Here is a 15,691-nt window from a genome sequence, read left to right as displayed (position 1 = left end):
CTGCTGGCTAGTCTATTATCAGTTGCCCTGCTCCAGACCCATCACATCTCAGGTCCAAATTCCATCTGACATAACAAGCTTCCTTCCCCAAGTGAGGCCACACACGGGTCACTATGCTGGGGCAGAGGGAGCGCAGACATGCCTGCACATACCTTCTTGGGGGGTGTGGCTGTGGCGTGCCGGAGGGCAATGTGCACGTAGTCGTCCGAGTGGCAGAGTGGGGCGGGAGGAGGAGACGTTGCTGGGGTTCCCATAGGAGTTCCTTTTCCACCTGCTCACAGGCAAGGACAACATATACACCATCACCAAGCCTATTAAAAAACTCTGAATTTTTTCAGCCTGCCTGGGACAATGAAGAAAGCTGCTAGAGTGAACTTTCTAGGGAGCTTGAGCCATCTTTTTTGGAGGGGGGGGTTTAGAACTTCCTAGGTTCTAAAAACCCCAGGGTTTTGCATGAAGTGTTGAAAACAGGTTGACTACTGTAAGCAGCCCCAAACTCACTGTTGGATCTAAGAGACAGTTCCTTGTCATACACATCAGGCCCAGACCAACCAACTGAATCCCACCTCAGACATACATACCAGTTGTACCAAAGACTTTACTGTAAGGGTGTGACAGATCAGGTGGGACATTTCCAGGAGAAGTTGGAGGAGTGGTCATACCACAAACCATAGATGGGCTCCAAAGAGTAGCCTGGGAAGTTAATAAGGCATGTCAGCAATAAGAAATGAACACCAAATCATCCCCAAGGCTTATATTCATGAGCGAATGGAAAAAGGTATATTAAAACTTTATAATGAGGCAAGATGCATTTTGTAAATCTAGACTCCAAGAGAAACCCAAGTGGCAATAGTAACTAACTTTCCTAATACCATGTACCCTTAAAAACCACTCCTAAATTGAGCAGTGTAAGATTTTCCCAACCGTATGCTAAATCCCAACCCAAACAGCTTCACCAGCAAGCAGGAAAGCGAGCAGGCACACTCTTTAACACCATACTTGTGGCGGCTCAGTCAACAGCCGTGTCGATGGGGGACTCAGAGTCTGAGGTGGCTGCCCGGGCATGTTTAACAACATCAGCCAAGAGCTGGAATAAGGGGTCGAGGTAGCACTCCCTAAAATGAAAGGGAAAGAGCACGTGAGATTAGTGTGTGATTTTAGATTATTCTGGAAAAAAAAAAAATTATGGCCCTCTAAACCGTTCGATAATGTTCATATTATCAAATTATCGATGTCAGGGAACTCTTGACATCCCAGGGACAAAGTAACATTTGAATGGCTCTTTAAATGCTCTTTGGAAATAGTTCAGTAAGGTTGTTTTTTTTGTTTTGTTTTTAAGATTTTATTTATTTATTTTGGGGGGGAGGGGCAGAGTGGGAAGGAGAGGAAGAGAGAAAGAATCTCAAGCAGACTCCCACTGAGTGTGGAACCCAACTCACGGCTCAATCCCAGGACCCTGAGATCACAACCTGAGCCTAAATCAAGTCAAACACTCAACTGACTAAGCCACTCAGGCTCCCCAAGTTCAGTAAGATTTAATGTCAAGTTAAGCTTCAGAATAACTTGAAACAGCCCGGCCTGGATGACACCTCTAATGGGTACTACCTACAGATAAGCCCGCCTTTTCCAGAAACCAATTCTAAATTGTCCAGACTCAAACTGTATCAGTGAGTACTACAGCCTGGAGGCCCCACTGCAAGTACCTAAAACATAGAAAGACTCGGATGGGGTGCTGCCGGGAAGTTGAATTCTCAAGTCCATATTCCTTTTTCTGTGTTAAAAACCCACCCCCAAGTCCGCTGGCATACTGTCGGGTAGGCTCTGAATTAAACTTGAAAAAGGGGTTAATCAGGAGAAACTGGAGGCAAATTCTAATTTCCAATATTTGGCAAACAGTTCCTAGGAGCGACAGTGAGTCTTATCCCAGGAAAAGAAAATAAAGTTGACATAAATGAGCCATGCTTTCCAGAGACGAAGCTGGGAAGCAGGTAAGTGCTGAGGTCACTCTTACCACAGCTATTCTGCGTGTCGACATAAGGGCTGGCGGCCACATCGGCCGCACGATGAGGAAAGCGCGCGGACACCTGCGGGGACACGGAGTCGCCGTCTTCGTACGAGGCTTCTGCGGGGTCCAGAGAGATTTTGGCACACTCTATTACAACATCATGTGTTTCTAATCTCTTCCACCTGGAAGAGGCAACGATAATTAAGAAAGGCAAGTTGGAATCCATTTACTCAAACAACCAAACCCTTAAGAATGCTAACGCAAGGCCAGGCATGGAACTAGGATTAGCGAAGGACAAGGCAGAACCCTGCCAGCCCAAGTATTAAACAGTACTGGTATATTAAGAATCAGCCATTCATTTTACAAACCTCTACCTTCCCTGTCTAAAATGGTCATATCAGGTTATCAGAAACTAACCTGAACTGAAAATGTCATCAACAAATGACTGGGCATAGCCTCAAAAGGGCACAAACTACACCAAGCAGTCACCAGGGGGACTTCTCCCTCAGAACAAAGGTTATCAAAGAACAGGGAGACCTGGAAAATGTCGGGTAGCTGAGGTGGATTTATAGTCTATCAGAGCCTAGGGGCTTCTAATCCATCTCTAGACAGGAAATATGGCGCAGAAAGACTCAAACCTAGAGAAAGCCCACAAGGACATTTTTTAAATCAGCCAAAGATTCCTGTCATATGATCCACAGTTCCACTTCTAAGATTTAGCCTGTGGAAATCGACATACGTCAAGACAGACAACAATGCTCAGCACAGCTTGTCACAGAAAAAAAGAAATAACCCAAAGTCACACCAAAGGGATATATTCTATAGAAGAAAAATTGTTACACCATCATGAAAAAGCATGCTCTCAGCAGGTCACTGGTTGCCAAGTGTCAGGAAGGAGACTGACCACAAAGGACAGAGAGGAACCTTGTGGGCAGTGATACATTCTTTATCATGAGTGTGACTTTTGTCAAAACTCAACAACACTGATGAATCTTATTGTATGTCAACTATATCTTCCTAAGCTGATTTTAAAAAATCATGTTTTCAAAGATTCAGTGATGTAAGATGGTCAGGGTATGAGCTTCAATGAATAAAGGATTCGAAACTACTCAGAGATATGCCCACAGAGAGAGATGACGACACTAAGTGTTCAAATTAAAAGAACTGAAGTTATGGGTGATGTTCTTTTCCTTTCTAGTATTTGCCAAATGTTCTACAAAAGCCCTAGTAATTAATACAGCATGCACCTGCTCAAGTATAAACTTTTGAGACAACATAATTTCGCTATCCAGGTTTCTAAGTAAGTAGGAATCTAGCAAGACTCTCATCTTCATGTTCCAAATTTCACAGAAAAACAGCCCAGGACTAAGGGCATGCCATGGGTTTACCCCAACAAAACATCTACTCCTCCACAACTGTTCTAGAAAACTCATCATTCAATCTGAGATATTGAAAATATGATATCAAATACAGAACAAGAGAGTCCTCGAGCATGGGCAGCATTCCTAAGGGAAAAGCCTTTTGACATCAGCACCGCACCTCTGGTCTGCGTGGGTGCTCACTGCCTGGGGTACCTGTGTGTGTTAAGGGCGGTAGCCTCCCCAAGTACTCTCGACACAACCAGCAAGGGATGAAGTGAGAGCAAGGGTCAGGATGCTTATGTACCCACAGGAGCAACGCTTTTAGAGAATAAAGTGAAACTCACAATACAGTAGCAATACATTAAATGTCTGATTTATATGCACTTTTTTACGCTATTTCCTTGATTCTTAAAAGGACTTTTCCCATTTAATGTCTCTGAAACTGGGAAGTCATATCTAATCAGGTGTGTGTGTTAGTTTTTGTGGCATTTTTTTCTTTCTCAGACGGACATAAAATAGAAGTACTCCATGGCATCTTGCATTTAATGAAATACGGTAGTTTAAAAAGTCAATTGAAAGGTCCCTCCCATGCCATTCCCCTCAAGCACTTTGGCAGCTGCTTCCGATCTGTTGGCTGAACTGGCACCCTGCCTGCATATTTTTAAAGAATACGCCCTACGCTCTGAATTTCCAGATACACAGATCGTACCCATCATCCACTGACTTCCATTACAGTCAGTGCGGACGCAGGCCACCTGCGTGTACCCTTCTCCCTCCTCCCTGATGCTCTCAACAGACGTGTATCATAGATTCATTTCCTTCAGAATCAGTTTTCAATGATTATTAGGACTCTGCAAATACTATGCATGACTGAGCCAGAGTGTACTACAAGATTTCCTTTTCCGTTAGATTTAGTCTGTCCTGGAGTTTGGATTTTTGTTTCTTTTCCTCAGTCCTCTGTGTTTCTATTATAATTCTTCCTAAACTTACCCTAACAGCTCTGAAACAATGCCTGATATAATTTTTACATAACGATATGCAAATAAGCTACTGGAATTATTCCTCCCCCCCCACCACTAGCTCCCTTCTGGAGCCTTCTCTCTTCCACTTCTGTCGAGACTGGTTTGTTCTGAGGGCTGCTGTGCAGTGTTACCTTAAGACTTCCCGTGACCATGATCCTAAGTCAAGTCCCCTTGTTTCCTGGACTCTGTCTCACCAGATTCCACTCTCATTTTGATGGAACACATGCCTCAGTAGTTAGATGAGCAGGGGTCCATGAGAGGTAAATGTGAGTCCTTGCATATTTAAAACTGTCACACTTGACAGGCAGTTTGGCTGGGTCTAGAATTCTATGTTGAAGACCTTTTTGTCTCAATCAGTTTCAGAAGCTAATACCATTCTGACCTGGTTCTTATTAAGCATTTTGGTCTTCTCTCTCTGAAAGGTTTATCCCTGGTGTTTTGAGATTCACCACACTGAGACTTGGTAGCATTCTCTCTCACTGACAGAAGCTCGGCGCCAGGTGAGACCCTTCAATCTGGAAACACGTGTCCTTCGATCCTCCCATTGTTATATTTCTTTGTATTTTTCACACTTATACTGGAAATTTTCTTCTATTATGTCTTTTACAATTTCTTCCCCCAAGTAAGTCTTCTCCTCTCTTTCTAAAGCTCTTTTTTCTTGGATGTTGGACTTCCTGTATTTTAAGTTTCTTATCACTCTGCCCAGAATACTCATCTCTATCCTTTGATTCTGCTTTCTGAGATAGTCTTAACTTTATCTTCCAGTTCTTTTGTTAAAGTCTTGACTTCAGCTCTCATTTTTCATTTTCAAGGCTTTTGTCTCTGAATGTTCCCCCCCATGGCACTGTGACCTCTACATGTGCTCAAATGCCCCATTTCAGTGGCTACTACAGATACTTTCCTCCTCTCTCTGTATTATCAGTTTCTTTCTAACTCCATTTTCTCTTTATGTTGGTCTTTTTTTTTTTTTAAGATTTTTATTTATTTATTTGACAGAGAGAGAGACACAGTGAGAGAGGGGACACAAGCAGGGGGAGTGAGAGAGGGAGAAGCAGGCTTCCCGCTGAGCAGGGAGCCCAACGTGGGACTCGATCCCAGGACCCTGGGATCACAGCCTGAGCCGAAGGTAGATGCTTAATGACTGAGCCACCCAGGCGCCCCCCCCCCTTTTTTTTTAAAGCTTTTATTTATTTGAGGGAGAGAGAGCAAGCACACAAGTTGGGGTGGGGGGGAAGACAGAGGGAGAAGCAGACTCTCCGCTGACAGGGAGCCCAACGTGGGGCTCGATCCCAGGACCCTGGGATCATGACCTGAGCCGAAGGCAGGCGCTTAACTGAGCCACCCAGGCGCCCCTATGTTGGTCTCTTGTCTTTTGTGTTAGAGCTTTCTTCAAAAGCCAGATGACCCCTGCCTACCCATGGGAAGCGAGGCTCTCTAAGCTGGCCTGGAAGACTTCCAAGTTAGTCTGACAGACTGAACATAGGCATCCAATTGTATAACCTCCCAAATCCACCAAATCTACAGTATGGACTCGTTTGTTTTTAAATATAAACCTATGAAAAGGAGAAGAATGGGGGAAGACAGATCGGCACTGCAGGCTCCTGAAACTAGAAAGCAGACAGGCCAGAGGCAACCTATGTAGCAAATCCAAGAACGCAGAATCCTAAGCTCCCATTGTTTCAAAGCTAAAAGTCACCCTGACTTATACAGCAGAATCCTTAAAAAGCTAAAGAATTTTCGCACCTCAAGTGCTTCTGGAACTGTAGATGAGCAACAGGTAGATGAGGATGGCTAGCCTGGGGAAGACAGGGGGAAAACTATTTGAGGGTCAGAGTCCCAGGGTCTCCTCCCCGACTCTATGCTCCCAGGCAGCAGAAATCTGGGCTATTCTCTGGAAAGAGTAAAACAGATTTTCGGGACCGAGCTACTCCAGAAATAGTTGAGGATATGAGTACCATTCAAGCAAGGGATTTAAGTGAGCATGTACATTCTGAATGCCAAGACCACTAACCTCTCTCACCACTAGCCTCTTCCCTCCAGCAGCAGCCAGACCCTCCCCAGACTAGCGATTAGAAGATCCTTCTCTACAAAAACTTGACACGATAGGAGGAACACGATACTGACATCAGGATCTCCAACAGACGTTCAGACCCGTGGGCACGCACCTGCATGCGCGCACACACACACACACACACACACACACGGCAAGCTCAGAGGCGACAAGTCCCACCCCTGTGAAGAGAGCTTTTTGGTCTCCCTACCCAGACACAAGCAGATATCAGATCTTTGCAGAAAGCCTAGAAGACTTCAAAAGAACAGCAGTCCATGGATTACATGAGGAACAAACGGCTCTCAGCATTCTTGAGGATATGAGAGGTTGCACCCATGAAACCCCAAACAAGCTACTACAAGAAGGAGCATTCAGAGACCTATAAAATACTCTTAGATGCTAAGAACATGGCTCTAGGAGGGAAACTTACAACAGGATTAAAAGCTAAAGATGAGGAGACCTTCAGAAAGAACAAAAGAGTAGAGAGAAAAAACAGAAGAGCAAAGAAAAGCAGAGGACACTCTAGGAGGCCCCCAACTACATACCAGCAATTCCAGAAAGACAGACAGACACAATGGAAGGAAGGAAATCAAACACGAGATAACTAAAGAAAATTTCCTAGAGCCTGAAGATAAGAGTTTCCAGATTAAAGAAGAACAGATTCTGACTAGGCAATGTCGGAATAAGAGGAGAATGAAGAGAGGGCTCTACGGCTCCCGTAGAGAAAAACAGGGCAAGTACAGACATGCGAAATGAGAAGAGCTTTGGATTTCAACAGCAACATTGGCAGCAAGATGCCTTGGCACAACGTCTTCAGGCTGCAGAATGAGGGGGACCGGAAGTCTGTACCCAGCCACATAACTGCTTCCTTTCTCTGAGAGCTACTAGAGGGTACACTCCACACAAACAAAAGCAAACCCAGAAAAGAGACAGGAGACACAGGGAATGGGCAGTCCTGCACAGGAGAGATGCAGAAGACCACCGTGCACGAGGCACAGATCCGACAGGCGGGCCAAGAGACAGGCACATGGCAGGCTGTCACACTCGTCCCCACTGCCACCGCACTATCTTTTTTATTTTTTTTTAAAGATTTTTATTCATTCATTTATTCGAGAGAGAGAGAAACAGCACGAGAGGGGAGAGGGTCAGAGGGAGAAGCAGGCTCCCCGCTAAGCCGGGAGCCTGATGTGGGTCTCAATCCCAGGACTCCGGGATCATGACCCAAGCCAAAGGCAGTCGCTTAACCAACTGAGCCTCCCAGCCGCCCCACCGCACTATCTTCTTAACGGAGGGATGCAGTGTGCAGGTGATCCCAGCCCGGACAGGTTGTCTGTACTTAGTCTGTCCTGAGTAAGCACTGATGAAGGCCCTACTCTCCCTTCTCCGCCTGGATCAGCTCCACAGATGGAAGCTGCTCTGACCTGCTCCTGGAAGGGGGCCACCATGAGCTGAGAAGGAGCAAACGAGCAGTCTTTGTCCTCTGCCACATTTCAGCAGCACATCCAGAAGCCAGCCTCACTACAGGCCCTGTGAGATGCTCTGACTAGGGTGAGCATTCTATGTCTCAGGTCTTACTCGTGAATGACCTTGCCCACTGACACCCCCCCACCCCTGGGGCTCCTGTAAACCCTCAATGAAGGGAAGCCGGATGAAGACACAAACACTGGGCTCTTCCCCTCGCCTCCTGAGAACCTTCGTCTAATAGTGATAGGACTGCCCCTTCCTTAGCCTGGCTTGGCTTCCCAGTTAGCTTTCCAAAGCATAACGTTACACGTGGTAAAACTCTACAAAAAAGAAAGAACAATTAACGTAAAAGCAAGAACGGGAGTTTCTCTGAAGTGGGACAGGGAACAGGGGGAAAGATGTGTAGCAATGTTCCAGCTGAGAAGCTGGACGGCGGCTGTGTGCCCAGGTACTCATATGATGTTATTACACTTTACAGGCACAATTCGTATACCTCTCCAAATACCATCTCTCTCACACAAAGTTGTTTTGAGCCAACTGAGGCTCTGTATGACACAGCGAGAGCTTGTCAGGTGAGATCAGGCATGAACCAGCTTTTTCAGTGGGAGATCCCTAAATGTCAGTTATCTGTGGACAGGTATCCCCAAAAAGGGTTCAATCCTCAGCTGGGGGGGGGCATCGGCCTAGCTGCCGGCCAGGGAAGGCAGAGGAGGGAGCTGAGCTTCTCCCAGCTCTGTGCAGAGAACTTCATCCCTTCTTAGCTCCACCTGCCCCACGACTGGCATCCTCAAATAGGAAGCCTGGCAGGTGCACTTCCTCCACAGAATAAACCTAGAGACTGCTCAGGGTCCCCTGCAGGCCGGCCGGCCGTTGCCTGGCTACCTGCAGGGGGAGGCTCCCCACTCGACACCCGCAATTCCCACAACCCAGTTGTTTTCAACTACATGCTGCTCAGCCTGCCTCGTGCAATCACTGGTACCCCCGATCACCAGTACCCCCAAGCTGGACGCCTTCCTGGGGCTCTGCGGGGCCGGCGTCTGCACGGCAACTGCCTCCGCTCCCCTGGAGGAATGGTTAATTCTCTGTGAGGAGTATGTTTCAGACTTGAACCAAGTTCTAGCTGTACAAGTCCTTCAAAACAGAGTGATTCTATAAGTAGAAGAACCTGTATTCCCAAATAATACCTCAGTAGGGACATCGCCTACAGCACATTAATCTGTCAAGAGATGCTATAAAATTCTGAGTCGCTAGCTTCATTTCTATACCTTCGAGGGTCCAGTTCGTGGTCCTTGGATCCAGTCACTAATTCCGGGTGAATTCGCACGTGCTCCATCATTGGCTAGAAGAGTTTGGGTTGACAAATTACAAAAGGCTTAATTTCTATGGTACCTCCCCACAATGGAATATTACTTGACAATAAAAAGGAATGGAGTCCTGACATCTGCTACACAGCATGGATGACCCCTGAAACATTCCACCAAGTGAAAGAAATCAGTCCCAAAAGACCACGTACTATATGATCCCATGTCTGTGAAATGCTCATCAGGAGAGGCAAGTCTACAAAGGCAGAAAGGAGATCAGTGGTTGCCTAGGGCTGGGGCTATGGGGAGAGCTGAACTGCTTTTCAAAATCTGTCTCCCACTGAATACATGGGTCCCAACCACAGCCTGTGCGCACAGTATGTAGGCTCTCAAATGAGCAGTCTTCACTTACCCTGACCACTTCTTCAAAAGTGTCCAAGTTCTCCTTCATACTGTAGTGAGAGCGTAGAAAGGAGACAAAGTTGCAAGGGTACATTCCGTAGAGGCGATGAAAGAGAGCATAAACACTGGCATGGAGATGGACAAGATAGATTTCTGTCACGTGGCCTAAAACAGGAAATCATGGACAGGAGACTCAGCCAGACACAAGAGGATTTGTGCAAAGAAAACATGAGCACGTGGCCGCCAGCATGACCTGTGGTCGAATGCTCCCACCTCACTCCACAGATAGCAAGAGTGTTTTCCTAAAATGCAAATCTTAACACACCAAACACTCCTATTTAAAATCCATCAGTGGCTCCCTACGGCCTTGGAATAAACTCCAATCTACTTAGAATGACCCATAAAGGCCCCTACGGATCCAATCCTACACTCCTGTCTTCACTCGACACTCTCACAATACTGACCTAACTTTCTCATGATAATCACTCTCCCTAAAATTTGTTGTTGTTTTTTATGATTATTACTTTAAGTAAAGTCTACGCCACACATGGGGCTCCAACTCAACCCTGATGTCGAGAGTTGCATGCTCTACCAACTGAGCCAGCCAGGTGCCCCCCAAAAATTTGTAATGATACTTCTCCACTGTCCTGTTTAGCATGAATTTGAGTTTCTTGAACACTCTTACTGCACCGTCTTACTAACCTCTGTACCCTTAGTGCCTTGCACAGTGCTTGGTGCAGAACATTCAAATATTTACAGAACAAATGTGAGAGATCCTTTTGAAATCCGTGTGTAGTCTTAGTTATGCAGATTTGTAACTAAAGAGTAAAAATACTATTGTCTAGAAACTAGCTTAAGAAGCTGAGAGTGGGAGAAACTGAACACTTTGTTCATCGAGCCTCACCCAGACCCCATGGAAAACCCCAAGTCCGTCGGATCTGTACAGCTCCTCCATAATAATGGACAGACCACTCCTTTCCTCCCCAGAAGAACCTACTAAATAACCAGCATCACATGGATCTTGCACTTGTTATTAATCCCGTACAGGAAGCTACAGTACCTGGTGTGACACGGCTTACACACTTCATCTTTTCAACATGAACAGCTCATGCTGGCCTTACCAAAAGATTCCAAATATCACGTGCTTATAGCTTTGAAATCATTTTCATAGAGCTGGACTCCCTGCCAGTATGGGGAAAAATCCCACCACATTTAAAATGAGGACACTAATTAGGACCCGCTGCATTTTCCCTCCTCCTCCATACAAAAGACAGGTTCTCAGAACCAGAGGTTTGTGTTCCATCACAACAGACCAGCAAAGTAAGACAAAAAGGTGCCCCAAGCCTAGTCCTGGATTGCTACCACATGGATTGAAGGTATTTTGATAGATTGAAATTTACTGACAATTAGGAAGTTTTACATCCTACCAGTTTCTCTGAAAACTAATCCTCTTAAACCAACAGAATGAGGAAGGCATCTAATAGTCATGCCTACAGTGAGTACACCCAAGGCACTCTGCAACCGGCTGGTGAAACCCACCCATTCCAGCTACAAAAGTCTACACGTCTTTCCTTTACAGCTCATGACCTATCAATCACTAATGAAAGCATTCACCTGGTAGGGAATGACAGGTATGTTAAGGACATCTTTACCTGGTTTCTTCAGGCACCACGATGAAAGACGGCCAAAAATATCAAAGAAATCAAGAAGGTGCTGCTTCCCCGACTGTGGAATCATTGGTAACATGGTTATCAACACTAAGACACCTGTTGTGAGGACGACGACATCGGTATCCACCTGTGGAAGGAAAGGTCGAGCAGGAAGAACACCTGTCAGGCACAGCCTTAGAATTAGCACTAGCAGCACACCAAGAGGCTGCTCTAAATGCTAAGGGCATCACAAATTAGAGGTCCCCTCATAGACTCAGGTTCCTCACCCTCAGGTTTGAGGGAAACAACACTGATCAGACTTGACCATAATGAATCTGCAAAGACCACTTCTGCTGCCCCCAGACAAACCTATCTGGGAGAGAAACTTCAACCTGACCTGGGGACGCTCTGCCTATGGCACTTGGCACAGAAGCGTGACGAGATGCCTTTAACAGAACAAAGGAACGTGACAGTTTCTGTTCATTCAAGCAAATCCTCAAAATATTTACTTTTTGTTAATCAATTTAAAAAGCACTACACAAGTAATGTCAAGCAATTCAGTATTTTTTAAAAGATTACAACAGAAGTGTAATTTAAGAAGAAATTAGCATAGTGCTAACAAATCTCCCTAACAGTTCACCTTGGTAGCAGCATTTATAGATCAGCAAATAAAAGAAGATATGGTGACCTCTGACCATGTCTATAGTTTAAATATCAAGTCATATAACTTCAGGCTAATTGAAGGTACTTAATACCCAATGGATAATGAATCAACTCTGGATAGGTACAGCAGCTCACCTGACCCACAACTAAATCATGAATGTTTGCCAAGTAACTGGAATTCAGATTTAAGAACGAAGATATTAATCAAAAGACTACCACGCAGGCTAAGACATTCATTATCACTGTTAAAAAAAAGAAAATCTACGAGTCTGGAAATAAAGCCTTAAATAGATTTAGTTTTTACGTTAAGCACTAAGCCTTTTGTCAAGGCCGACATCTAGTAAGAAGAACGTAAAATATTGATAGGAGAATCAAGAACACATAACCAGTTCCAGTAAAAATGACTAACCGTAATTTTGCTCATGGTACTATTCTAACCAATGGCTCCATGAGCAATTGCCAAAGCTTACCCTTTTGGAAAAGTAAAGTGTTTTACAATCTGAACTGAATTGTGTGGCTTCAAAATTGAGTTATATTATCTCCAATCCATTCACTTAAAAAAAAGTAAGTTGTACCAATTGTTCCTGTTTTTTCTCAACATTAAATGCATGTTTTTATGATACCCTACCAATGTGACTCCCACCTCTAGGGGTAATGAAACAGTTACCCTTGCTGGCAGAGACAAAAATCAATTTGCGGGGTGCTGTATCAGATGATCCAGAGGTACTGCCATCCTGGGACAAATGCTACTGGGTATTTTCGCGTCTCTGTGAGGTACAGGCAGTTAATATTAACCACATTTTCTTATTTTATAGATAGGAAAGAAGTCCAGGAATTAAAACAGATTAAGCAAATAGCCTGGAGTATTTCAGCAAGCCATTGTGAAAACTAAACCACAAAGTTCTACTTAGGTTTTGACTCACTGTGGAGAAAAATACACTAAATTTAGAGTGCAAAAGGCAGAATGCGATTCAGGAGGCCTTGTATCAACAAAACCTTAATTATGGCTGCAATAAGAACGTGGTCCTGAATGGTTAAAAAGAGCTGTTAGCCATCTTTCTCCTAGCTAAAAGAGAATCTGGGCTTCCCTGAAAGAGAAACCAGATGTTTTAACGGAGGTAAGACTGGACAATGATGGAGTCCAAGAGGTGGGAATAATGTCTCGTTGAACCTTATTTGCTTGGACAAAAGCCACCTGCCAGTCACCGGGATGCACTGAGAATTTACTAAGTACCAACTCTGGACGACATGACATTCGAGGAAAGCCAAACACTAAAAGTTTCTAAATTCTCAGAGTTCAAATCTAGCTTGCTTGCTTTAAAGTTACCCAGAACTTCAGAAATAATATTCACAAAGCCATTTCATTCAAACCCTTGCAAACATCGTACCTTGAGACATTTGAGTAAAGAAGGCAAAAGAGGTGCTTGAGAGAGTTTGTGCTTCCAAGGTGGCTGCAGCCTGATGACGTGCCCCAGCAGCGACAGTGCGGGCAGCCGAGAGGCGGCTCTGCCCATACAGTCATTCATTTTGTCCAAGAGGTGCTAAACACGTAAAAGAACAGGGGAAATAGGTCTCAGTAAGGCTGGGGGGAGGAGGGAGGGGGGAGGAAATCAAGGGAAACAAGGGAAATTCTCATGAGAACGTAGCAGGTGACACAAACAGAGGTAGCGAGGATGTATGCCAGTTCCTCGAGTCTCCACGGACGTGAAGCAAGGACCAACCAGGTAAAGAGATCAAACGAAAGATCAAAACCACATTGGCACACAAAACACTGCTGCATTTAGCCTGAGAGAGGGCAGCCAGCTGGCAAGTCCTGAAAAAGGATCCCATGATACACAGGTGCAGGCCAGGAGGGTGAGGGGCAGACTCACTCATGGACTGTCTCATTAAGTACAAATAAGCCACTTTTTCCAAAAACTGCTGGTCCTAAGCCTGTGGCAGGTTGTTGAAGCTGTGAGGGTAGCAGCTGCTTATTGCTACCATAGCCCAGTCTACATGGTTTGGCCCCAAATATAAATCGGGTAATCTAGAAGTTAAAATTCAGCCCAGAAAACAACAGAACAAGATATACTGGAAAAGGCACACAACGGCAAGGCCTTCAAATCTTACTGAAGCCACTAGCATTTAGAAACTCAACACTTAACCAAAGTATGCAACTACAATGTTTTGTGAGCTATTTACCACCAACAAAAATAAAACACTAAGGAGCGCTCCAAGTGCCTGGTGCTGGGCAACAGGACTCATCAGTTAGCCCCACAGCTGTCTGGACCTATAGATTTTCCCACAATTGATTAAGTCCAAAATCCTATTCAAAGCATGGATTTAAAGATGGGCACCTTACGTGTCAAACTGTCACTGTACAATGACAGCACTGGAATTATAAGATTTCTTGGAACAACAAAAGCTTAAAAATAAACTCTAGAATACATTTTATTTTGTAAACTTTGCAGGACACATGGGTTCCATAAATTCTTTTTCCATGTGGCTGCAATCTGGGAACAGGATCATCTGCAGCACGGAGAAGATGAAGGAGCATGCTCTGGACATACGGCACGGGGTAGGGGTGCACACAGAGGCCGCCACACCGGCCGGGGCCAGACCGAATGGCCCAGCACTACGTTCCAGCAGTTACCTTGTCATGTGGCTCTTGCAAGGTAGTCAGGATGTGCAATACCGGCTGAGAATTGGTTTCCAGGTAATAGTCCACCAAGGTGTTTACGAGCATCGGACCACGGTCTAAACAAAGGAAAGGGAAATAACTATTTCCTTTAATATTCTAAACTTACCTCAAATGGCTGCCGGTCATGAAATCCAGAAAGTGGCTCCCCAAAGTTACGTGAAGCATTCTATTTCTACCCTTCAATCTATTTAGGTTTAACAATAGGATAATACCAAATTAACCTGCCTAAATATCAGTAAAAGCATAGAAATGCTATCTCCTTTTTTTATTGCCTTCTTTGGTTATAAAATTGTAACCATGTCCACTGATAACAACTCAGATGATGTGAAAGAACATAAAATGAAAGTCCTCCTCACTACCAGCCTCTCAACCCACTCTTTAGAGACAAGCATCCTTGAGTTTGGTACACGTCCTTTCAAACCTTTTCCTACTTGGATAACCACACATGTGCGCATGCAAACACAAAGCCCCGACACGCACTTACACGCAGCCTGTGTGTGTGTTTTCTTCCACTTAACAAAGTGTTGCAGACACCCACCCATGTCCACCTCTGACCTACTTCAGTCTCCTCACTGACCTGGAGCCCCACTGCTCGGCTCTACATGACTCAGTGAACCAGTCACCTACTGAAGGATACTTGGGTTTTCCCAGTTTTCACTAGGCTTCATTCAACGCTATAATGAAACACAGACTCTTGTCAGTGGGACACATGGTACATGCTTTTTAATGGGTGATGGATACTCCAAAAAGGCTGAATACTAATTTATTCTCCTGCCAACAGTGCCCAATTCTGTAATCAATATTTGATTTTTGTCAACCTAGTAAGCAAAGAAAGGTACTGTTGAAATTCCTGTTTCTCTGATTAAGGAGAGGTCACGCATTTTTATACCAGAAATCACATATGTGATTTCTGCATGGCATTTGCTTGAAAATACTTGGGTGGGGGGGGGGGGGAGCAAGCAAGGGAGGAGAGATGAAACAAAAAGGCAGCAACTTTGAAGCTGGGTCATGGGTTCATTATGTAATTCTTACTTAATAAGTTTGTGTGTCTATTTGAATATTTCCACAATCAAAAGCTTAAAGCACACACAGAG

The 15,691-nt window shown here is 44.8% G+C and overlaps 1 protein-coding gene across 7 annotated transcripts in view; it reads right to left on the bottom strand.

The window, feature by feature from the left end:
* TSC1 (TSC complex subunit 1) overlaps positions 1-15,691 on the bottom strand; it is a 45,194-nt gene that overhangs the window by 12,356 nt on the left and 17,147 nt on the right. For 6 of the 7 annotated variants that reach the window (XM_027614731.2, XM_027614725.2, XM_027614728.2 and 3 more), the window contains 9 exons: positions 14,550-14,653; positions 13,306-13,458; positions 11,258-11,402; positions 9,616-9,770; positions 9,168-9,241; positions 2,012-2,187; positions 1,000-1,115; positions 582-693; positions 153-271 (listed from right to left, as the gene is read on the bottom strand). In XM_027614731.2, coding sequence (XP_027470532.1) covers positions 153-271; positions 582-693; positions 1,000-1,115; positions 2,012-2,187; positions 9,168-9,241; positions 9,616-9,770; positions 11,258-11,402; positions 13,306-13,458; positions 14,550-14,653 — 1,154 coding nt within the window. The remainder of the gene's footprint in view (positions 1-152; positions 272-581; positions 694-999; positions 1,116-2,011; positions 2,188-9,167; positions 9,242-9,615; positions 9,771-11,257; positions 11,403-13,305; positions 13,459-14,549; positions 14,654-15,691) is intronic. The other variant, XM_027614732.2, reaches the window with a different exon arrangement.

Source organism: Zalophus californianus, chromosome 13 (assembly GCF_009762305.2).
Source record: "Zalophus californianus isolate mZalCal1 chromosome 13, mZalCal1.pri.v2, whole genome shotgun sequence".
NCBI classification, from domain to species: domain Eukaryota; kingdom Metazoa; phylum Chordata; class Mammalia; order Carnivora; family Otariidae; genus Zalophus; species Zalophus californianus.
Note: the sequence above shows the minus strand (reverse complement) of the source record. Positions and strands in the feature narration are given on the sequence as shown.